Genomic DNA, 26,327 nt, shown 5'->3' with positions numbered 1-26,327 from the left:
ATAAGAACAGAGCAGGGTGTACTCACTCGATGAAGAAGAAGTAAGATCATCAATGCATGCACTAAATATTAAAATCAACTGAGTTAGTGAATCAGAAATAGATATAAGAGACATACATGGAAGGTTGAAAAATTATCAGACATTGAAAAGAAGGTGAGAGATGACAGGCATAGAAAATAGAGTGTGGAGATGTAACTTACAAGCGAGGGGAGTCACGAACAGGAGAAGAACCAACAAAAAATGATCAATTTTCCAGAATTTAGCACCAAGGCCAAGTGCAAAAAACCTATGGATTGGAGACTAGAAAGGCTCCTTGTGTTCTCTGTTATATTTGTAAGCAAAAAAAGTATACAAAGGCACACCTATTTAAGATACAAAGCATTCTGAAGTCTAAAACCAGAAAACCAGATCACTTTCAAGTAGGTAAAAGTTAGTATAGCTTCAGATTTTCCCTGTAAAAATGGAATCTAACAGAAGAGGCAGGATAGTAGTCCGAGGACTGGGGGACCGAGTGTGTGTGTGTGTGTGTGTGTGTGTTTGTGTGTGTGTGTGCACCAATGGGTGCCATGAAACCTGTAAGAATATTTAAATAGCTTCTGCATGCTAGAAAGTCTGAACCAACCCACTACAAACTCTACAGAAAGCAGAGACTGTTACTACAAATATCAGGGATAGAATAAAAGAGGAATTCACTTAATGGGGAAATAGCAGTGTTGAAAAGGGTATGGGTGACCATGGAATCAATTTTCCATTCAGCATTAGGTAAGCAAGATCATCAGTTGAAGATAGTTGTAGATTAAAAAAAAAAAAAAAAAAAAAAGAGCCATAAAGAAAAATCCTAAGTATTGAGCTTGACAGATCTAACTGATGAAATTATTGAAACAGAAAAGGAAAAAAATTATAAATGATACCTCAAGAGAAACAAACGAGAATTTTAAGATCCTCAGAATAAATTATGAAGTATGCAAAAGGGAGAAAAAAAAAAAGCCAAAAGGTACTAAATGACTAATATTCTTAAAATACAGTTGTTTTGTCCAAAGAGGTAGCTATCACCATCATTACCACCATCACCACCATCATCACCACCTCCATCATCACCATCATCATAAGCAGTAGCAGCATCACCATCACCACCACCTCCATCATCATCACCACCATCACCATCATCATCAGAAGGGGTAACAGCATTACCACCTCCATCATCCTCACCACCATCACCATCATTCCACCTCCATCATCACCATCATCACCGCCAGAAGGAGCAGCAGCATCACCATCACCATCATCACCACCTCCATCATCATCATCACCACCATCACCATCATCACCATCACCATCATCACCACCACCATCACCATCATCACCACCTCCATCATCCTCACCACCATCAACATCATTCCACCTCCATCATCACCATCATCACCGCCAGAAGGAGGAGCAGCATCACCACCTCCATCATCATCATCACCATCAACATCATTCCACCTCCATCATCACCATCATCACCACCAGAAGGAGCAGCAGCATCACCATCACCATCATCACCACCTCCATCATCATCACCACCACCATCACCATCATCACCATCACCATCAGAAGGAGCAGCATCACATCACCGTCATCACCACCATCACCATCATCACCTCCTCCATCATCATCACCATCATCATCATCAGAAAGAGCAGCAGCATCACCATCAGTATCATCCCTACCTCCATCATAAGCACCATGATCAGCATCATCAAAGTTATCACTGATACAACACTTATTATGTGGCATTCTAAGTATTTTGAATGTGGTGGGTGTTATTATTGTCTCCATTTCACAGATGATGAATCTGAGGCCCAGAGTGACAATGCAACTTGCCCAAGGCCCAGAGCTAAGTGGGATCCTAACTCTGCCGTTAACCACCTCATTCTCCTCTCTTCTATGACTAGTTGTGACTAGAAGAACACAACATGTACAGGATGTGCTTAAAAATAATCACTAGTACATTTGAGCTAATAATGATCATTCTAGCAGCTACTATTTGCAGAAGACCTATTATTGCCAGGCATTGCATTAAGCATTTTGAAGATATCAGCTCATTTAATCCTAAGAGCCTGCAGGATATTATAAAAGAGCTTACATAAAGTTATTGCAAAGATCAGAAAGGTATTAAGAGTCCTGCCCAAGGTCACCCAGCCAGTAGGTAGCAAAGCCATGATCAGAACTAGGGTCTATTTCATACCAAAGCACAGACTCCTTTCTTACTGCACTACATCCCATTCAGGGACAGGTATTTTTCTATTCAAAATGGCACTGCAAGATAAAAGGGTACCAGATCGACTTTGTCTTTTAAAAACGCGCTACTTCCATCAACGCTAATAGCTCAGTTCAACAGATGCTCCCCCACTCCCTCCTCAGGCCGAGGCTACCACTGCTCTCTTCAAACCCCTCCTCCCACGGCCGTCCACCAGTTCTCCTCTCACTTCACTGCCCTTTCCTTTCTGTTCCTTTACTGAGATGTTCCATCTTGGCCCAGCTCCTGACTTGTCAATGCTTCTGAGTTTGGGCAAATGGTCCTCTTGTCACCCTGTGATAATGATGACCAAATAGTATACATACCCAGATTTCTGTGTACACACACACACACACACACACACACACACATCTGTACCTGCCTGCTATAAGGACCCTCACATGTCCCTATGGACATACAGCATCTGTATCTCTTTCAAAAGGACTCAAGAGCCACTCCATTCAAGGAGATCATTCTTCCTTGCCCTCCACCTTCCTGCTACATGTGGATACCTATCATAGCCCTTACCACATGAAGCCAAGGTGGTCCTTAACCCAATTATCTCTCTCCTACCGGACTGTAAAATTCCTTATCTTTCACTTCATTTCTGTTTCCAAAACAAGGGAGTCCAGGTCTGGTAAAGATACTCAAGAAATATTTATTAACTGAATTATAAAAATAAAAGTGAAAGAAGGCATAAAAAGGCTATTGCATTAGGTGACCCACCACCTTAAAGAATGAAAATAGTGGGACGCCTGGGTGGCTCAGCTGGTTAAGCAGCTGCCTTCGGCTCAGGTCATGATCCCAGCGTACTGGGATCGAGTCCCGCATCAGGCTCTTTGCTCAGCCGGGAGCCTGCTTCTCCCTCTGCCTCTGCCTACCACTCTGTCTGCTTGTGCTCACTCTCGCTCCTCTCTCTCTCTGACAAATAAATAAATAAAATCTTTAAAAAAAAAAAAAAAAGAATGAAAATAGTAATCATAACCTGCAAAAAATAAAATGGCCTTGGGCGCCATTTTTCATTCTCAGTTCAATTAGCAAAGAGTTTTAAAAAGTAAAATGCACACTGCTAGAGAGGCTATCAACTGGGCCTCTTGAAGGCATGAGGCAACATATGTCAAAAACAATGAAACTATTCATAACCATCAACCCAATGAGCCCACTCCTGGAAACTTACCTAAGGAAATAAATCAATAGAAGAATAGGGCTATATTTGGGGATTTGCTTACAGAAGCATTATACACTATATAATAATGAAAAATAGGAAATAGATGAATACCCAACAGCAGGATAAAAGCTAAGGGAATCAATCTGAAGTACTTTTACACATCCATTAAAATTTAACATGATGACTATAAAGGAAAATGGAAAATGATCTAATGCTAAGAAAAAAACTGGAATGCAGAATTACATGCCAGTTACGACTGCCACTGTGTAAAAACTATTACTTGCACCCAAGCAAGGACAGAAACCATCTGACGAGAATTCACTAAAATGAAAAACGTGTCGCGATGATCGGATTTTATATAACTTTTAAAACTCAAATTTTAAGAAGCAACTGCTGCAATATGACATGAGACACAGGTTGTGCCCTTAATTAGCTGTACTACCTCAGGCAAGAAGCTTAACTTCTCTGAACTTCGCTTACTCATCTATAAAATGAGAAAACTCTATTTCTACCTCTTAGTGGATTAAATTATACGACAAACACTTCCAATGTACCTGGCACTCTTCTAAGCACTTTACAAATATTACCTTGTTTAACTGGCAAAACAACTTCTTTAAGATGATGCACCAGGAAGCTCAGTAATCTACTGTGACAACAGCAAGATAACAGTAACTTTCAGTAGCTTTCCAATGACCCCTCCATCAAATCTAGCCACAACAGCAACTGCTAATCAACTGCTAATATGTAGCAAGTGTCTGCTAGCGCAGCAATCTTTGCGCTAAGGGTTTTCCTCACATTATTGTCTGTGGCCCTTATAACAGCCCAGGACAGAGGTACGATAATTGTGTCCTCATGGTATTCAGGTTTGGAGGTCATATAACGTGCTAATGAAGAAGAGAGCCAAATTTGAACTTGTGTCTATCTGGGTTCAGGGCCACAGATGCTTTGACACTATGTAATGATGCTTCCAATTTTTGCTAGGATGACGTACACAGTCCTTCAGAGTCTGACCGCGGCCACACTCTCCTCATTCCAGATCTGGGGGAGTTCTGAATTGACACCAAGACCTTTTAAGTCCCTGACCCCAGCTCCTTCTGTTCTTCACCTGGTCTTCCTCTAAAACTCCCCTTTATCCCTCAAAGTTCCATCTCCCTGTGCCTCAAGAGGCATAATTGTTCCCGTATCTTCCTTCCATCCATCCATCCATCCATCCATCCACCTACCCATCTATCTATTTTTAAAGTAGGCGCCACACACAATGTGAAGCTTGAACTCACAACCCTGAGATCAAGAGTCACACGCTCCCCGACCTGAGCCATCACCACCATCCCCCACCCAGGCCCTCCCATCTGCTGCTCCTTTAGCTAGTAATTCATGTTAGTCAGTCAGCATCTACCATGTTGTATCTATGCTTCTTTACCAGGCTGTTTCTTTCCAATTATGTTCCACGAAGGCAAAGACCATGTTCTCCAGTTTTGTACACTGTTGTGTTCCTGGCTTCCAGCATGGCTCCCAGCACATGACAAGGACCCAACTGCTACTTGCTGAATGAAAAAAACACTTCCAGCTGGAAGGACGTTTCCAGGCATCACCGGGCAACACTGGAGCACCCTTTGCTGTGTGCAGAGGGTGGAAACATCATTCAGGAGTCCATACTTTTCTATACCATTTTCCACAGAGCTTTGATGGAGGTAGTTTAGCTAAAATGAGGATATAAAGGAGAACTACCACTTGGACTTCCTAATGTACTATGTTTGGGTTAAGGGCGCATAGTGTTATGTGGTTACTTGTTGGGGCCTGTTAGCATAGTCCATGGAAATTGCTTGCTCACTGCCTGGCCTTCCCCTTCTAGAAAGGACTGTAGGTATTCCACATAATCCCTAAAGCCAAGGACAGTAGCTGGCATGTAACTGGTGATTAAGGAATATTTATTGAATGACGGACTGAGTGAAGAAATAATGGGGTTGAGGCATTTTTCTCTCCCTGGGTTCTTGAGAAAATATTTCAACTTACAGCATGCTCTACTAAACCAGGGGCAGACTTTAAAACAAAACAAAACAAAACAAACCTTTCAATTTCATGATTCTCCCAGAATTTTGTGTAAATACTAAATGATTAAACTACTTGCCCATCTATGTTATATCCTTCTGTACTCTTTTCAATGACTAGGAAATCATTGGGAGCTCTAACTATAGAGAATCTATTTTTCCTCTAAAAGCAGACGAGAACCTTTTTAGAAAGTAAAAATGTTTCCCACTTAACATTCTTTAAAAATGCACAAAATAAGAAGATTCATTTGGTGGACATGCTCTGTCTCTTTATCTTGACATCAGTTCGGTGCTGAGGAACTATTATTAGAAAGCTCTCAGCTGAAGAAGATGCCTTCAAAAAGGAAGATAAGATGTAGGATACTGTGTGTTCAAAGCTAATTTTAATTATACAGGCTATAGGGTTACTGAGATATGCCAAACATTTAGCTAATTAGCAGACTCTTGAGACAAGAGGGCCGCTAGAGATAGACACAGTTTTTCCTCATTAATGAGTAATGACCAATTCCAGTTAAACACACATTTTTACTTGTACTATAAATTCACTTCATTTGTTCTTTCTTAAATCCCAAGAATAAGAACTAATTTAAACGTGAAGCTTAGACACTGAGATTAAGATGGAAATCTTCCACTTTAAAAACAATGACCCAACATCAACTGCCATATCGGGAAAATTGGAGGGGGAGGGTGGGTAAAAAATTACTTATAAGCTCAAAGACAAAAATCACCTAATTTATTCCTCAAAACTGCCCAGAAACGTATAAATCATTTTTCTTATTTTATACATCAGGGATCAAGGCATATGGAATTTGAGTAAGGTCATCTGTTTAGAAAGTAGCTTGGCTACATCAGATGCCAGAATGCTTCTTCTTGGGCTCATTACTGATGTCAGCCTGTATATGAGAAGACCTTATGAACAACATAACTGGTTTTTTGCTTGTTTGTCTCCCTGGATTAGACATATTTTGCTCTTTGTGTATCTGCTACTTATATAAAGGTGTCTTCTTCAGGACACAAGCATGAGGTAGATGCATTTCTCTGGCAGCTTTTCTTTCAGAATAAAAATTAGATCCACGGATACAATCTAAATTTCCAATGTGAAACTAGCGGGACTGCCCACAAGGCTTTTCACAGAAAGTGGTCCCTACCCATCCTGAAATTTGAACAGGTGGGTGGCTGTAGCAGATTGAGGTTCCCAAAGATGGCTGCTATACTATCTCCTGTTTCTGGTGCTCCTCTGCCATCAAACCTTTCTACTTCCCCAACAAGAGGAGAAGGCTCTTTTTCCAGTCCCTTGAATATGGGCAGGTTCTGTGACCACTGTGACAAACAGAACTGGAAGAAGTGCCACTGCTTCTAGGAAGTCAGTTGTCAAGTGAGAAGCATGACTACTATCCTCAGACCACCGTATTGTGAGAAGCCCAAGTGATGTGGAAAGTCCTCTGTAGGTGTTCGTTGATGGCCCAGTTGAGCTCACAGTCAACATCAACTGCCAGCTCTGTGAGGGAGCCTTCTTGAACACCAGCCCAGCTAAGCCTTGGGGTAACTGCAACATGGGCCGACATCTACATGCAAGTGAGCGAGAGATCCTAAGCAGGACCTGTCTAGCTGAACTCAGTTAATCCACACAACCACAACATAATGATAACTTCTTATTTTAAGGCACTGCATTTTGGAGGGGTCTGTTACACAACAGATTGTCTGAAGAGTGGTGTTGGTTTTCTTCTAGAATGAAGCAACTACTTCTTTAAAGCAATTGAGGGTAGATTTTGGGGGGCAGGGGATAAGCAATTTTCTAGTTGAGGGTTACTCCTATAAAGGACTGATGGACTATGAAAAGGCACCTATATAAACATTCTTACATTTGGGGGGCTACTTTTCAATAATTGGCCATACAGAGGTATTATGCTTCAAAGCTGATATTTTATTAAGAAAACAGAGTAGGTTCTCAGTAAAATGATTAGAGTCAATTAATGATAATGCTGTCAAACTAGTCTTTTTTAAAGCAATAAATGAAACATGATTTAGTCCCTCAACAGCCTCAGCATGTCAATAACTTGATTTATTTTTATATTACCTGCCAAATTTCACCTGAGCTGATGAGAGGGATTTCAGCACTAATGATCCCAAGAAAGAGAATAAAATGCTGAGAACAGAATGATGTTCCAAAAATACTTGAAGTATAAGAGAAAATAATGCTTAGATTTAAACAAACAAACAAACAAACAAACACCTCTTTTCTAGGGAGTATCAGAAGGCTAGCACAGATTTTGTCAAATCTCTTCAGGTTTTGGATCTATTGTTTATTTTTTGTTTTGTTTTGTTTTGTTTTGTTTTAAACAATGCCCTTAAGGCCAGTCAGGATACTGAATCCTGAAAGAAAAATTTACTGGTATTTAAAATCCTGCACTTCTAAGCAAAGAGAAGGTAAATATACTTGAAAAAAGCTTTCAAGAACAAGGCAAGAATAAAGGAATTATGGTGCTGGATTACCACACTCCCTTCCTGGGGCAATTTGGTTAACTCAAGTTTTCTGCTCTTAAGTCCAACAATAAGATTTGAAAATTATTACCTTTTTGCTAAATAATGGAAACAGTTTCACAACAGTATTTTCATTGTGTCTTTTAAAGAACTCCTAAAAAGACAAAGCAGTTTGTCCACATGGTGACTGTGTTCTCGTCCCTAGTTTATTAAGTCCTGAAAAGTTTTATAGTGGCTGCATTCATTCATAGACTATACCACTGGCAGCAGAACGAAGTTTCCACCGATTCTTGCGATAAGAGCCGGGTGAATGCTCCTTTCCCCGCCACTCCCAGAGATGTCCATTACAAGAACCAAGAGCAACAGGGGCACCTGGGTAGTTCAGCTGGTTAGGCATCTGACACTTAATTTCAGCTCAGGTCATGATCTCAGGGTCATTTTGAGCTCTGCTCTCAGTGTGGAGCCTGCTTATGATTCTCTCTCTACCTCTGCCTGACCCCCAGTCCTCTCTCTCTCCCTCTCAAAAGAAAAAAAAAAAAAAAGGAAGCAATTCACATTTGTGGTAGCATGATGGTTTACTCTGCTGTAACTCATGTTTTAAATGCTTTTTTATAATTTCCTTTTCTTAACTTTTAAGTGTTTACTAAGAAGGAAAAAAAATTTTTAAAGATTTTATTTATTTATTTGACAGAGAGAAAGAGAGAGAGATCACAAGTAGGCAGAGAGGCAGGAAGAGAGAGAAGGGGAAGCAAGCTCCCTGCTGAGCAGAGAGCCCAATGAGGGACTCCATCCCAGGACTGAGATCATGACCTGAGGCAGAAGCTTAACACACTGAGCCACCAGGCGCCCAGAAGGAAAAAATTTTAATGCAGAAAAGAAGAAGAAGAAGAAAAAAAGAATCTTCTACAACCCTGCTACCCAGAGAAACCACCCTTCTCTCTACTCTTTTGATCAGCTGAAACCAATACCACTGTTCTGACGATCTACTGTTGCCTAACAAACTGCTACAACTTCTCTCTTAGTTCACTCCTCAGACACAGTTTATGATCTGATCACAAAATTCCTGTGTCTATCCCAAGGCTGCTATGGGTTCTGCTCATACAATTAGAACCCTAACCTAATCATTCCTAAGGCCAATGGGATTTTTTGGTTTAAAAACAAAACACAACACAAAAACCAAATGATGGAAAAGAAAAATGTCATGAAACAAAAGGATAAAATTTAAATGAACAGATAAAATCAGAAGCTCACTGAAATACTGTAGGAAGAATACATTGTATACATTTAATAATTTGATGACAAACTAAGATTTTAAAATTGGAAGTTAATTTTCCAACGTAAACTATGTATAGTTATTCCAACGTATAAATATGAAAATATTTATAATGGCCATAATTTTAAAAATAAAACAAAGGAAGGGCACCTAGGTGGCTCAGTTGGTCTGCCTTTGACTCAGGTCATGATCCAGGGGTCCTGGGATGGAGCCCCGCATCAGGTTCCCTGCTCAGTGAGGAGTCTGCTTCTCCCTCTCCCTCTCCCTTGCCCCCTGCTTGTGCTCTCTCACTCTCTCTGTCAAATAAATAATTAAAAACAAAACAAAACAAAGGAGGTTTATAATTGCAACATTATGTTTAAAATAAAAGCAATTTTTTCCCATTCATCCCTGCAGGTATGTTGTTTGTCTTTGCCTTAAAACAAGGCAAAATATCACTATATTGCAAAAGCTCAGATGCAGAAGAGTCTATGTTCAGAGAGTAAAAAAATCTACCATTGCCCCAACTCAGAAAATACTGATATTATTAACAGGTAATCTCAACGTGCTCCCAAACTGATGGATACTTTTAAGAAGCAAATTTGGGAATATTTTCTACAGCAAAGTGAGTTAAGACCAATAATATCCAGGTCAAAGATTTCATCTCAGCTCAATTTTCTCATTTACAAGACTACAAACTGCCCTGAGGTTAAGGTAGGAATGTTGCAAGTTTTAAGGCTCCTGATGCATAGCAATGAGGAAAGGTACCCTTCTTCAGGAATGTGAAGCCTGCTGAATGACCCCAACTGTCAAGCAGCCAGTGAAATGATACTGTCCAGCTGTATTTATATATTTAATTCAACACTGTTGGAATAAATGATGACTATTTAAAAAATGGTTTAAAAAATTAAAAAATACTATCCCAGTTCTGTATCCCAATTGAATGGGAGGATAATTATGGTATCTTCAAATATTCACAGTGTGTATAGGACAGGTCTGTTGCTTTTTAATTCTAGTATAGTTAACGTACAGTGTTGCATTTGTTTCAGGTGCATAATATAGTGATCGGACAATTCTATACATTACTCAGTGCTCACTGTGATAAGTGTACTCCCTTCATCTATTTCATCTATACCCTTACCCACCTCCCCTAGGACAGACAAGTCTTTTTCACACTTAATTAACTGTCATAATTCAGAATAGTTTTATACTTAGAGGCAAGTTGTGAAGACAGTACAGAGTTCCCATATGCTGGACACCTGGGTTCCTCTATTATGAACACCTTACATGAGGACTGTACATTTGTTACAATTAATGAACCAATATTGATAAGATACACGCATTTCCTTGGTTTTTACCTGGTGTCCTTCTTCTGTTCCAGGATTCCTTCCAAGATACCCATATTACATTTAGTTGCCATGTCTACTTATGTTCTTCTTGGCTGTTTCCTGACAGTTTCTCAGGTGTTACTTGTTTTTGATGACCTTGATAGTTTTCAGGAGCACTGGCCAAGTATTTCTGCAGGATGTCTCTTAACTGGGCTTTGTCTGATGTTTCTTTTCATGATTCCACTGATGTTGTAAGTTTTGGGACAAAGACCACAGAGATAAAATGCCATTCTCATCACACCATATTAAGGATGTATGCTATCGACATAACTTATCGCTGTTAATTTTGGTCAGCTGGCCGAGGGACTGCTTCTCAGGTTTCTCTACTGTAAAGTTACCTGTTTTCCCCTATATCCAGAAGGTAGTCTTTCTAAGAAAGTCACCACACACAGCCCATGCTTCAGAAGTGAAAAGTTATGCTTTGCCTCCTTGAGGACAATACACAGATGATTTGGAATTCTTCTGCACGGGAGATTTATGGATTCTTCTCATTTATTTTATTTAGTCATCTGTATCAATATAGACTCATGGATATTTATTGTACAATTTGTTCAAAGTAAATACACTGTTTACTATACCAGATTGATAGCACCATCTAGTACGACAGTATTAATTTTGTTGCTTCAATTGTTTCAGCTTTGGGCATTGAGAGTTCTTTCAGTTGATTCTTGTGTCCCTGTGACATATCCCACCATTGTGTGTGCACGTGTGGGTGTCCATGGGCACTTCCTAGTTTTATAGCACTACAAAATGCTCCAGGATCATCATATATATTCCCTAGCCCTATAATGAGTCACGTATCCAAGGAGTCTGGTAATTTTTTTGGAGAACAGTATTAGACCCAAGATCTGGGTGGCGATTATCCTTGCTGCTACAGGGTATCACTGCTTCTAGGTCCTCTCGATTGACAGCAAGAAAATGTGCGTGTGCGTGTGCATGTGTGCGTACGCGCGCGTGCGTGTGTGTACACACCACGTCTCTACACGTGCACATACATTTATAAACACATGCATGTACATGTGTACCCATATATGTATACAAATATATGCATGCCCACTCGTGTATGTTTGTTCACACATATCTATCAATATTTCTACATGTACCCATCTGTATCTACATTGGCTAAACATCAATTCTCACTGATGTCTCCAGCTCTGATCCACTGCCATAGGACGCTGCTGCTGCTTTTTTTTCCCCCAGAGAGAAAAAGTGTTGTGCGCCTGCGCAGGGGGAGGGGCAGAGGGGGAGAGAGAATCTCCAGCAGGCTCCGTGCTCTGCGTGGAGCTGGAGGCAGGGCTTGATCTCATGACTCTGAGACCATGACCTAAGCCAACATCAGGAGTCCACGCTTAACTGACTGAACCACTCAGGCACCCTTCCACAGGATGCTTCTAGCCACTTCCCTTGTGTGTTTACAACCTCCCACTCCAGCAGTGAGAAACGTGGCTCCCCAAGCCAGCCACCACTAATTAATTGTAGTGTTTTTAGAATTGTTAACTCTTAGTTCCACAGTAAAGGGGTATTGTGCTTATACAGTTACTTTTACTTACAGTTTTAATAGACTCTATTCATTTCTAAAGTTACACAGGTCAGCATGTTCCGACCCCCCCCCCACCCCCTTGTCCCCCCTCCCCACCCAAACTTTAGTGAGGTTATTTCATGTATTTGTAATTCTGTTAGATTCCTTTATCAGTCTACATTCTACCCTGGACCCCTTGACCTCCTCAATGTTTTTATAAATTTTCAAACATTAAAGTTCACTCTCTTTTTTTGTAGCATTCTATGCATTTTGATGAATGCATAGTGTCGTGTATCTACCATTATGGTATCATACAGGATAGTTTCACTACCGAACAGACCCTTAAAAACAGAGAACAAACTGGTGGTTACCAGAGTGTGGGGGATAGTGAAATAGGTAAAGGAAATTAAGAGGTACAAACTTCCACTTATACAATACATAAGTCACAGTGATAAAAAGTACAGTATACAGGATATAGTCAATAACATTGTAGTATATTGTTGTAACAGTGTATAGGGACAGATGGGGACTGTGCTTATCCTGGTCGGCACTGAGTAATAGACAAAACAGTAGAATCAGTATGTTGTACACCTGAAACTAATACAACAATGTCAACTATACTTTTAAAAAAACCAAAAATCCCCTGTGATTCACCTCGTCACCTGCCTTTTCCCACAAGCTCCTGGAAACTACTGATCTGTTTACCGCCTCTACGTTTTGCCTTTTTCTGAATGTCATAAAGGGAGAATCACACTGTATATACCTTTCAGACTAGGTTCTTTCACTTAGCATTATGCACACAAGATATATGTTTTTGCATGAATGGTAGCTCATTCCTTTTTATCACTGAATAATATTCCATTTGTGGATGTAACCAGTTTGCTTGATCATCCGTTGAAGGACATCTTGGTGGCTTCCAGTTTTTTGGTGATTATGAATAAAGCTACTACCAATGTTCATGTAAAGATTTTTGTGTGGTCTGAGTTTTTCTTTTCTTTCTTTCTTTTTTTAAAGTACTTTATTTTTTTTTTCTTTTCAAGTAATCTCTATACCCTATGTGGGGCTTGAACTCACAACCCCGAGATCAAGAGCTGCACGTTCTATTGACTGAGCCAGCTGGGTGACCTTTTCAAATCACTTAGGAAATTATCTTAAGACTGTTATTGCTGAACACATGTTAAAACTATGTTTAGTTTTGTAAGAGATTGAGTCCATATTGCTCAGAAAAAAATTATTTCTATGTATATTAGGCATAAACAGTTATGTGATTTATGACTGATTTTATTTACTTTTACTCATTTCTGCATTTCCCAAGAATTTTTAAAGTAATTTAAGCAAGCAGCACATATTTAATCATGAAAAAGTTAATTTCAAAAGACAAGAGAATAACAGAAGTGAACCAAATCCAACATCTATGTATTGTCTATCTCATTTCACTAGGCCACCAGCTCCCAGCCAACCGATTCTTTGGTATGAATTTACACACTGTGAGTGTTAAGACATCACATAGACTGTGAAGCATTTCACTATAATGAGATTCTCTGTTCTTTCCTAACAGCTAGTGCCTCCTGACATTCTTTTCCAGGAGAAGTCAAGAAATCTGGCTTAGCATTTGAGAAACCCAGATTCAATGTCTGTGTGGCTGTACCTCGCTTCTAATAATGAACTCTCTGCTTTGTTTCTAAGACTAGTCTTTACTTCATTTTCTAGTTCCAATCAAAAGATTCCTATCTTGTTCTGATCTAAGTGCCCTCAACTGTACAAATCCATCAAGTATTAAAAAAAAAAAAAAAAAGGTTTGTCTCCAATTAAGCAAGCCCTTAAATGATCAAGTTATGAGAAGAAGTCTGTCAGTAAATGAAAATCTGTAGTATAACATCACACGCTGACAGGAAAAAAAAAAATAGAGTCAGCTCATTACACTTCGGAAAGTATCGCTGTCATTACCAATTGTTTTAATTTTCAAAGGAGGAGGAAATTTGGCATCTCTTCTCATACAGAGCACCGAGGAAATAAATTAAATTAGACTTATTACGAACACAAAGCAGGCAGTTACAACGGCATCTTCATATAGCTATTATAATGCTGACATGCTAAAACAATACATCCTCCACTCCCAAGACGATGCATGAATTTTTTATGCGTGGTTATTTATTTCCATCTTTTCTGAATGACAGGTATAGAATCCCTGGTTAGAATTACCAGGAGCTTTTTAAAAACAAATCATGGGCTTGGCAAATGCTGGATTTCTGTTAATACTGGGTATGATTTGTTCACAAATAAAGTCCATAAGAAGAGCGAGACCCTTATCAAAGTCCAGACTCGGAAACATGACTGTGTCTTTTGATGTTCTCACCTCCAGGGCATAAATCATTAATTTCGAGGGAGGTTACCTCGCCGAGTTAGCCAACTGATGAGTGAAACTTACATGTGTTGGTTTTTTTTTTTAGCATTGCACAGCAGGTAAGACAGAAATATGAACAAATGCAGAAAAGCCAAACCGCTGTGTTTCTGTTGTGGACGCTGTAATAGCGGCGGACGGGCCTCCGGCAGTTCCCTCACTTATTACTCATCTCCTCTCATTCCGTTGTTGAAACTGTGCTACTTGGGTAAAAAAAAATGCCCATGTTTCTGTGAGATAAATAAATCAAGGCATCAAGAACGACCGTGAGGACCAGACAGGCTTTGAAAATGGCTCCTTTCCACTTTCTGCTGAAATATCAGGTGCTGTTCCTGAAGACGAGGCCAATGATCGAACTTTAAGGTACTGTTTGTGCTTGCTCCACTTGCTCAAGTTAAACAGGGAAAGTTTCAGAGGATCCATTAGAAGCTTATCCTTTCCCAGGCAAGCGAAGGTCAAGAGTAACTATGCTCCGCCACTTTCAGCCAGCACCTGGCCTCGGAGGAAAGCATATTTAAAAGCAATCACATTTTGCAACAATGCTGAGAAAAGGGAAGCCATAATCAACACTCCCAATCTTTAAATGAGACCAAGGCAAGTATGTTCTATTTATTCTGTAGTTACAAATGCGCAAACTGGCTAAAGCCTGTGGCTCTCTGTAAACCAGAAATTAACGTGGTGACGGAAACGAAACAAAACAAAAACAAAAAAACCCGCAGTTAAAACACACCAACTAACCAGAACACTTCATCACGCCCCATCGGCCTCCCCGCCCGCTCATTATCCATGCCGGGTCTCCCTGTTTCCTCTCACTGTTCTGGTGCTGGAAATCCCTTTCCCAACCTCATCTGCCAGTGAAAACTTGATTTCCCTCAAGGCCCTGCGGCAAGGCCAGCTCTGGGAATCTGCTCGGCTCTCCCAGTAAGGGTCACCTGTGCCATGCTGCTTGTCCTCCAAGATTCTGTTAGAGACAATGCCTAGTGAGAGTGGAGTCCATTGAAATAGGGATTTATTCAAGAAATAAGTTGTACCAGGACCCCAAGACTGTTCGTCCACATATGGTCAATTCAGTGTATTAATATGGGAAAGAGGAAAAGTCATTTGAAATAGAATTTCAGTCACAGTTTGCTATGCCTGGCGTTTTACAGTGGCTGCTCTAACATCCACCTCTGATTCACTGAGGTCTGTGTCAACTGAGTATACACTTGATGCCCCTTCCTCGCGGGAGAATGAAGGGCACCATGAGGATATAGGCTGGCCTTCCTTGGGTTTCTACTGTAGAACAACAACGAGCCTGAGGAAGGCATCCAGGTGTCCTCTGAATGAGGAACAACAATAATCACCATCGTTTGCATTCCACGTTGTGTTTACAAAGCACTTCTGTGGGCATTCTTTTATTCTCATAATGTTCTGTTCCTGAATCAGGAACTGTGCTTCCGTATGACACTTGAAACTTAGAAGGCTGATTCGACAAATCCCTCATCCTTAGAGAATTAAACTCTACTTCTGTTCTGCTCTAAAACAAATCACCCCAGTGCCAGTAGAATCTGTAAGACCTTGAATGTGCCTGGTTCCTGAAGCACAAAAAGGACGTCCTCCAAGAGAGATGAAGAGGTAACACTCTTGCCCCTGATCGCTTCTACACCACAATAAACAGTAAAAGGGAATGATACTACCCAAACCCTCCAGTCAAAGAGCTGTTACTCCCTTAAGAAACAAAAAGTCTGGGGTGCGTGGGTGGCTCAGTTGTTAAGCACCTGCCTTCAGCTCAGTTGATCTCACTGTCCTGGGACAGAGCCTGGTATCAGGCTCCCTGTTCAGCAGGAAGCCTGCTTCTCCCTCTCCTACTCCCCCTGCTTGTGTTTCCTCTCTCGTTGTGTCTCCCTCTGTCAAGAAAATAAAATAAAATAAAATAAAATAACTAAAAGGTTCAGGTGATCCTCTAGTTTTGCAGAAGAATCAGAGGCTGATGTCAACATCATATGCACGAGAGAAGAGGGAATTAGAATGGGAGTCCTTGGGTTGGAAGCAGGTGAACTTTAGGGAGGGGTCTTGTGCTAATGTGATTGCTTCCGAAGCTGCTCTAGGAAGAGGCTTCTCTTGTCTAAAGTCAGATACCCTCAAACCACTCTCCATCTTCACTTTGGTTTGGGAACCTTTAGTCCTAGTGAATTTCCATAAACCAAAAATTCTCTACCTCATGTCCAGATGTCCCCCACAACCCACCCAATTCTAGCCCCAGCCTGAGCTCCAGTCCAACCTCTACCTGGAAGGACGGAGGGGAGAGAGAAGAGGTACTTCACAGATGTTGACTCTTTGTCTGGAATATCAGCTTTACTTTTTTGGGGGGTGCGGGGGGGGGTAAAGATTATTTATTTATTTATTTATTTGAGAGAGATAGCAAAAGTAGGCAGAGCAGCAGGTGGAGGGAGAGGGAGAAGCAGGCTCTCTGCTGAGCAGGGAGCCCAATGCAGGACTGATCCTAGGACCCTGGGATCACGACCTGAACCAAAGGCAGACACTTAACAACTGAGCCACCCAGGCAACCCTATCAGCTTTATTCTTGTCAGTTTATTTTACTTTATTCTTAAGATTGCTAAGAGTGTTTAAATAACTCAGGAAATTGGGACAACTCAAAGTCATGATCTTTTGCTCTTATATTAGCTGCTCTGTAGAGTCATAGAAGTAAACACGGTTGTGTTTGTTAAAAGTGAGAGTTTAAGCGGACTCTTAGAGTGGTCCCAACTAGGAGAATGCCTTTATTGGAATGTCTATAGCTTAGTATAATAAACATTATTGATTCAAAGTTTGCAGTGTTCATTCACATAAGTTTATTTCTTTTTTTTTTTTTTTTTTTAAAGATTTTGTTTATTTGACAGAGAGAGATCACAAGTAGGCAGAGAGGCAGGCAGAGAGAAAGAGAGGAGAAGTAGGCTTCCTGCTGAGCAGAGAGCCCAATGCGGGGCTCGATCCCAGGACCCTGAGATCATGACCTGAGCTGAAGGCAGAGGCTTAACCCACTGAGCCACCCAGGTGCCCTCACATAAGTTTATTTCTTACAGGTATGCTCTAATATTTAGAGTAACACGGTGATTGTGGTCTTGAGCACTTAGCCTCCTGTTGACTTACAGTTATAAACGGAATCACGGACTTGTCCCCGGTTTCTGACTGCCCATCACTACAGTGCTTTGGAGAACACTGGCTGCCCACAGGGAACTTCTTGAGCTGAGGCAGTGTGACTTGCCGATTTTCGCCAGCTGGAAGCCACTGCTCCAGAGAGAGCTCTCAGTGGTTTCTGGGGCATTTCCTCTAATCAAAGATATCTCCTAATCTCCCAAGTTTTCAATTCTGGAATTGGATGCTCTGATATTCACTGGAAATCTAATGCACTGGAGAGACAGACGGAAGCTCTCACAAACTCAGCAAGCAGGAGGAGGATGTAGCCACACATAAATCTGATTCCACTCTCCTTTCCTGCTAAAACATATTAGAACATTCTTTTTATAGTGTCATTTGATTGTGCTCAGGAAGTGATGACTTAGACAAACACGTCTCGGACCAGTCCTCAACTCTATGGATAAGGATGAAGTCAAAAGCTCACCCAACCGTGAGAAAGGTGATAGGGTACAGAAGAATCTCACTCATACCGAGATATCTGGAAATAGTGACTCAAAAGCCATTGTAATATAGGTAAATCTAGGAAATAAATATGAAAAAAAAACCCCTCCATAATCAAAGAATTTATTAACTCCTAAGGGAGGATACTTAAGAGGGACAGATGTTAGGGAAAACAAGACAATGTTTTAGCAAATAGTAAGGGGAAGCACTTTAAAACTCAAACTGGAATGCCTTTCATTAATCAAGATATTTACTTTGGAGGAGGAAGGGACTGAATACTGCCAACTGTGGCGTAAATTACCTATTAAATTATTTATACGTAGTTAACCTACATAAATGAAGTTGGATGATGCCTAAGCTTTCTTCTACTGCCTTTTGTTAAGCAACATCAGAAAATGACAGAAAACGGAGGTTATTTAAGATAATGAGGAAAATGACATAACCCCACTTACATTACAGATTCCCAAGTAGTCAAAATCTGAGCTTTGCTATTATCATTCCCCTTTTCAAAAATTAACTTCAAATCACACAAATAAGATACTCATATTTTCTTTAAAAAATTAAAACCATTAAGTTGAAGGGTAAAAAAAAAAAAAATCCCCTTTTACCACCGCATACAATTCTTTCTCATCCTTCCTATGTTATCCAGCCCCACTGGTGACACGAGCCAACAATGGCATTTTCTGTGCCAGAAACCATGCTGACTTACAAGCATAGCTTCTTTAATTTTCATAATTTCCTGCTAAAGTGGGTTCAATTATCATCCCCATTTTGCAGAGGAGGAAACTGAGCTTTGGCATGAACACATACCCATTACCCAGGTACCTACTGTTAATGGTTTGGGACACATCCACGCAGGTTTCTCTATAAATCCCTAAACATCTGTAAGCATTCACAGAAAATGTAGTGTGTTGCTATTCTGTTTTATTAGAAAAACCTTAAATGGTGTCCCACTACACCACTTGCAGCTTTCTCCATGACAATTCCTAAAGCTCTACCTCCTGCTTTGCTAATTGCTGTCTAGTATATTATAGCTGTACCATTCTCCTACAGACAAGAATGAAGGTTAGTTCCAGTTTTTCCGTAGAAATGGTGCTGAAGTGAATAGTCTTGTGCAAGCTTCCTCTTGCACACAGATAGCTGCTTTGGGTGTATACCAAGATGTGGAAGTGCTGGGTCATGGGCATGCATGTGCTAATTTTAATAGATTCTGCTACGTTGTCCTCCAAGATGTCGGCCACCAGCATGTGAATACTTATTTTCCTACAACCATGCCAAAATCGGATATTATCAAAGCTTCGAATTTTTGCCAGTCTAAGGAATCACGTTTTAATTTGCATTTTCCTGATTAAAATAGAAGTTATATTAGGCAATGCCATCCGGACTGGTAATTAAATGGTGAAGTGAGTTAAAGCAGGACAAGATAAAAATGTAAAGATACATTAAGCATATGATTTTATTTTAAAATACAAGGATGTTCATTTCCTTTCATCTTTTGACGTAAGAACAAGGCTTCTGCTCTAAGTAAGGGAGCCACGTACAGATGTTCCATGTGTACCTTCTGGACTAATCACACGCTTATTTTTTTTTTTATTTTTAAAGATTTCATTCATCTGTTTGACAGAGAGAGAGAGAGATAGTGAGAGAGGGAACACAAGCAGGGGGAGTGGGAGAGGGAGAGGCAGACTTGTGCCGAGCAGGGAGCCCGATGTGGGGCTCAATCCCAGGACCCCAGGATCATGACCTGAGCTGAAGGCAGGTGCATAACGACTGAGCCACCCAGGCGCCCCTAACCACATCCTTATAAGCACATCTAAGATCCCCTGGTTTGGTTTCGTAACTGAAGTGAGAATGTAAAGATGTTGTGAAATAATCCAAGTGCAGAATTTAATTTTATTTAATTTAACAGCAAGCTTTTTAGTATGTGCTTTCATCAAGACTTTCTAAAGCATTTAATTTAATTTTCAATGAAACAGCTCTTCTTTCCACACTTGTGTTTCAGTGGTTTACATATTACTTAATAAATTACATAATTACAATGACATTCAACCAGTATAAACAGATTTGGGAACCATCATACGGGCTCTTAGAAAACACATTTAACTGCAGGAGCACAGGCACAGAGGTGTTCTAGACAGTAGCCCAAGAGCCAATCGAGCGAGCACGCCGTGGGCGGCAGTCAGCGTCTTTCGGAGAGGGATTTATGAGAATCTTCTTATGCAGCAAGTTGGATAGAGAGTGTCTATTGTACCAGTGATGTGGAACATCTTTTCATATGCTTATTGCCCAATATCCTCTACTGCGAACCATCTGTTTCTGTTCATTTCATGTACCTGCTTTTCTCGTGGATTATCTTTTTCTTAATTATTTATAAGCGTTCTTAAAAAACCTCATATTGATTAACCTTTTGCCTTTTAGAGGTCATAAATATTTTCTCCCAGTCTGTTGCCTATCTATTAACTACTTTTTTGTAGTTATTCTGTTTCGCAGAAGCATTTAATTTTAATCTAATGAAATACACTACTTTTCTTTCTTCTTAGCTTTTGCTATTCATTTTCTAGGTCTTTGCTAAGATTCTACACATGTTTTTTTATGTTTCTTCTAATACATCAATTGTTTTGCTCTTACAAGGCCCCAGATGAGGAACTCAAAGTTCAGAAGTTTTAGATGTTTGACCAAAATGATAAAGCTAGAAACAATGAAGGTCGGCTCTCGACTGAGACATAGCTCTATCTGATCAAAGCCAATGCAACGATTTCACATCACCTTCCTGAAGAAGGAATTAAAGTCTGAGAGAAGTAAAGTGGAATATACAGATGTTTAACAATGATGAAAATTGGGACAAATGCACATCTTTGCACTGAGGATACACAAAGGACTGACCTATAAAGGATTCATCAACCTCAAAGAAGCCGCATAATCTCCTCCGTCCATAGAAACTGTGGCCAAAGGGCTTGAGCAACTGGAGATCTGAACACTCCTGAGGAACTAAGCGGTGCCAACTGCTGTCACTCAGAGGTTCAGCTACTCCTGTCCACTCACTCATCCACCCATTCCAGCAAACAAAAACACACCAAACACCCAACATGTCCCAGGCGATGCTCCCAAGCTCCACACCCTCCTTTTTCTCCTTTGCTAGATTCCCCCACATGGACGTTCTGCAAGTTCCTACAGCTTGGCTTACTCAAAACCAACCTCTGCATTAAGTGTGCCTTGGATTTTTATGGTCATTCAGGTCACATGCCTTCAGTCTGCTACTGGAGAGTGAGCTGTCTCGGGTGAGATTCATGCCTGATGCACCTCTGAGTCCTCCAAAGCCTAGAGTCTAAGGACCCAGGCCATACGGGCTTTCTCTACTGGACTCATGACATTTCTGTGTGATCAGCGGTTTCACTTTCTCTCTCGTGGACTACCCTGTGAGATCTTTTAAGGGTGAATGAAATGAAAGGGAGGGAAGGAAAAAACATCTTGTATTTTCATCACACCTTATCTTCCCAAGTGATTTTCCCATTTCATTTGGGGTCATTATTTCTTCTCACACCTACCAGTCCTCTTCCCCCCGCTGGCACGGGCATTACTATGATCTTCCGATTCCTCTGCCTTCCTTTAACGTCTATAATATTAGCTGTTAACTCTTGTTGCTTCTACTGCAACTTTGTCCAAATCTTTTCTATTCTCTTGGCCACCATCTTGCTTCAGGTTCTCTGTCTCTTGCAAAAGCTATCATAAATGGTCTCCAACCTCGGCACCGCACACCAATTCATACAACACCCACTGCTGCCTCATAAACTTTCCTGATTCATGCTCTCACTCTTTGCCTAAAACCTTCCAAGTTCCATACGATCCATGGAATTCACTCAGACCTCTTGGCTAGACTTGAAGGCTCTACATAATACGCCATTTACATTTTGGTTGTAACGTCCCACTGCTGTCCTACTGACACCTTGTCCTCCCCAATCAAACAGGACTACACACTTTTCATTAAATACACCTTGCATTTTCCATCTCTGTCACTTCTGCCTGGGCCGGCCTTCCTCATTCTATCCTTCGAGGCCCACCGCAAACACCAGCGTTCGTGAAGTAGGTCCAGACACCCCAACAGACGGGATGGCTGCCTCCTTTGATAGTAGCAGCACTTTGTATTGCCTTCTTGGAATCAATCTTGTTTGCTTGATGCATTTAATCCTGTTTTATTTATAGTCCTTTGGTATTTACCTTGTATACTGCCATAAAGTACCTTAAGATAAGGGTCAGTAGTTTCCTTATTTTGTGTTTTTGGCAGAGTCTAGTACAGAGCCTTGTACCTATAGGTAATCAATCAAATATTTGTTAGAGCTGAACTGTTCTCTAAACTTTGCTGTAAGCTCTTTGAGGACAGTGACTTTAAGTATTGCTGTGTCTCTTGATACAACTAAGGGCCTTATACATAACAGGTGACTGAAACAGATTTATTTAAATAACTTCCCAGTTCCAGAGCAAGATTTTTCAAAATACATGTAATACTAGCATTAACCTAAAATATTCACTTAGAAATTTCTCACCAATTAACACAAAAGAAAAAGGAAAGAAACACTGACCCTAACATTCTTTTCCTTTAATTTTATATGATAATGCCTAACTCGTACTAGGTGCTTATCATGTGCCAGACTTTGTACTCCAAGCCCTACAATGCCCATCTCATGTAGTCCTCACCCCAGCACCATGAGGCCCGGCTTTTCCCCCACTTGATGGGCAAGAGGTGCAGGGAAGTGAAGTAACTTGACCCCACACTGAGCAACTGGCAGAGCTGAGATCTGAACTCAGGCAGTTTCTGCCTCCAGAGCCCACCATGGTTGTCACCATCATGGCACCCTATCTGGACTGAGTTTACTGAGCCCCTTAATTTTAACAGTCTGAGTTAAAAGAAAAAAGAAAGCTTCTAAAAATACTAAAAACAAGAACTTCTTGTCTTTTAGATTATTTTAATGGATGGAAAAATAAAGAATTATTACATCTATTTCATCTACCTCAATGTAAGCCTCAAATTTAAGAGACCTATTTGTTTTTTCTCAAACAACACGCCAGGTCCATACTCGACTATGCATCTCAAAGGACAGAAGAGATGACAAAGATAATATACTAGCAGACTACTGAATAATCATTTAATTTTGGAAAGCTATCTAGAAAGCTCGAATCAAAGAAAACCACTTACTCCCCCTTCTCCATGCAAGTCTTTACACACTCAAAAACTCTGGTTGGTGGTCTGGACTCTGATTGGTTGGCAGACAAGGGGTGTGAGGGTTGTCACAGATAGTCTACAAGTTAGAAAAACAAAAAACAAAAAACAAACCCAGAAATGTCTCTCTTTTTGAATTTTCATTCAGTCTGCATAGAAGAGCACTTGTGCCAATTCTGGCCAAGTACTGGAAAAGAATATATTAGCACCAAGGAGCTGAGAGACTGCGAAACTGGAGAGAAGGAAAAAGTTGTAACAGTCTTAAATATGATGAGGGCACATTGAGGAAAAAGTCGCACACTGTAAGATATGAGTCGTTGCTTCCCTTAGGGTTTCGGAGATACAAGTATGCTAATCAGGGATGGACTCCAGTGTCAGATCCAAGGAACACCACTGCCAGCCCAATCACCAGTGTCTCTTCCTCCAATGGAAATATTAAAGATGAGATTTATTAACTCCAGATGAAATTATATGAAGCAAGGACAAAGTCTGATCTTTAGTAAAACGAAGTAGAAAAATACCAATTGATGCTTCAACTCCTTGGGTCATTTATTTATCTGCTCAAAGTTAGAAAAAATGAATATAAAAAGTCAGATCACAGTAACTCCCACTATTAGTCATAGCTACTGTTTTCTAGATCTAAGTGCTAATGTTAAAAACAGACCATATGTATGATGAATTTCTGTGACTCAAGCAATACGTTAAGATCCAAATCCCATTTATGAAGCAAAATTTCATTACAGAGTATTTCCACTCTTTCATAATGATCTAAAGTACATAGTTGTTAGTGATTTCAGTATTTCAAGGTGTAGATCAGATGTTCAGAGAAGAACAGAGGAGAAAAGAATTAGCCCATTATGTTCAATAATGTATCATGGAAAATGACAGCCTGAAATACTCATCAGGAGCACTGGCCAACCCCCTCTGCTGTAGCAGAAAGCACAAAAACAAAAACAAAGCACATAATGGAAAAAGGAGTTTAAGTTCAAGTGAAAACACCTTATGACGTTTTAAGCTTCTTAAAAATATATCCACTCAAACATGAAAAACAGAGCAAATAACTAACCCCAAAATAAAAGGCAAAAACCATGTTGCTCTAACACAACTGAATAAATGCACATTCATAACAGTTTTTAACGTTTTTTAAGAAATCAGCGAAAGCGGCATTAACTAAACGTTTTCACAGAGATGGAACATTAAGTTTTAATACATCTACTGAATTGCATGAGAAAACTTTGTTTCAGACCACCGCAGCTCTCACATTCACTCAAAAGCCCCAATACCCTTAACACCGTGAGGGTGAAGTGCCGACAATTTTGGTAGGGACCCCCTTTTTTTTTTTAAGATTTTTATTTTAAGCATTAGGTTTGATATATGGAAAAAGTAATGATGAGATGGGATTTATATTTATGTAGGTAAATTAGAAAATGAAATTCAGAGCTGGACAGAGTGATATAAAAGTGATATAAAATATAAATATAAAATGATCAAGTTATATAAAATAGAAATTACGGCCAACCAGGCTCAGATTAAAAAACTGATGAGAGATCTCAGCCTATAACTTACGAAGAGAGAGAGAGAGAGAAGCTAAGAGAATGTCAGTCAGTTTTGTAATTTAGGTTAATTTTGTTTCAGATTTTAGAGAAGAATTGTACCATTAAATGTGAAACTTCTAAAGCACTATTTCTTAGGTGCCTTCAGTATAATTCATTATGACCTCATAATTTTGTAATATTTTCCAACATATTTGAAACTTCAGGGACAGCATATTTTAATACTGGAATTAAACTGAGAAAGAAGTTTGTTTCAAAATAATTTTCACTTTACTTGCTTCCAACATTAATTTGTTATTATAGTAGTTACAGAAATCTCTACCCAGGGGATTGATGACCTGCTCTACGAAATGGACATTACGCAAGCATGGTAGAGACCTATCTTAAAAGTACATCCTTTTCCTCTCCAAGACAACTTTATCCACAACCCTCCGTGTCCTGAGTAATGAAGCTTAGCCGTTCATTCGATGAGTGGAAGAGGTGGAGAAAAAGAAAAACATATATGAGTCCTCCCCCCAATAAATCTCAATCCTACTGCATGCCTTTTCCTTCACAGTTAACCATTTTAAGACGCTAATAATTTTACCATATTTCCCCCTGGAGTGTTCCCTATCAAGATTAAAAAAGGGCTTATTCAGGAACAAACAGGATACAGGAGTGATGGAGTGGCTTCCAGGCAAGCTATAAATAGCAACAGTATTTTCAAGAAATCTTGTGCCGGTGTGTAAGTTATAGCTGAAACAGGCAGTGCAGATTTTATTACAATGGTGTCACCAAAATTCACTGTTATATGAGAAATGCAATCTTACCAAGTTTTCTTGGTTCCTGGCTGCTATTTTCTGCTCCTCTTCTGCCCCATTTTTCATGTACTTGACCTCTTCCACCGGTTTGATCCTATACTCGTCTGAGCACCAAAAAAAGAAAAGACATTTTATAACTTTTTCACAACAGTAGAAAAGTGTCACTGAGAAAAGCCCCCAGGAGCGTAATTTGTCAGAGCCCTTTCCCTGCAGCCTTCGATGTGGTTCATTTGAAACAATCCGGAAGATGCTTAACCAGCCTCTTTCTAGAAGGTGCTCTCCTCTGCCCATTGGAAAGAGCCCGGCACCATGAAGGCAGCTAATGAACATGGCATTGCTTGGTCCCTTCATAGAGAGCAAAGGGCAGCAGAGGAAACAGAAGTTATTCTGCCTTTAAAGACTATCTGGAACTGGCACATAACAGGGCACTTCACATAATGGTCTAAGGAAGTTTCTTCTCCATGAGAACATTAGTTCAAAATGCCTGTGGCAGTAACTTTCAGCAAGACACACAAACCTTAATTTCCCTCTTTTGCAAAAACGAAATATTGCTTAAGACTAAAGAGTTTAAGAAGAATAAATGAAACAAGATGGGATTGGGAG

The 26,327-nt window shown here is 40.1% G+C and overlaps 1 protein-coding gene across 1 annotated transcript in view; it reads right to left on the bottom strand.

The window, feature by feature from the left end:
- C14H1orf21 (chromosome 14 C1orf21 homolog) overlaps positions 1 to 26,327 on the bottom strand; it is a 221,419-nt gene that overhangs the window by 78,979 nt on the left and 116,113 nt on the right. The window contains exon 3 of the mRNA XM_059146700.1: positions 25,734 to 25,828. Coding sequence (XP_059002683.1) covers positions 25,734 to 25,828 — 95 coding nt within the window. The remainder of the gene's footprint in view (positions 1 to 25,733; positions 25,829 to 26,327) is intronic.

Source organism: Mustela lutreola, chromosome 14 (genome assembly GCF_030435805.1).
Source record: "Mustela lutreola isolate mMusLut2 chromosome 14, mMusLut2.pri, whole genome shotgun sequence".
Taxonomy (NCBI): Eukaryota; Metazoa; Chordata; class Mammalia; order Carnivora; family Mustelidae; genus Mustela; species Mustela lutreola.
Note: the sequence above shows the minus strand (reverse complement) of the source record. Positions and strands in the feature narration are given on the sequence as shown.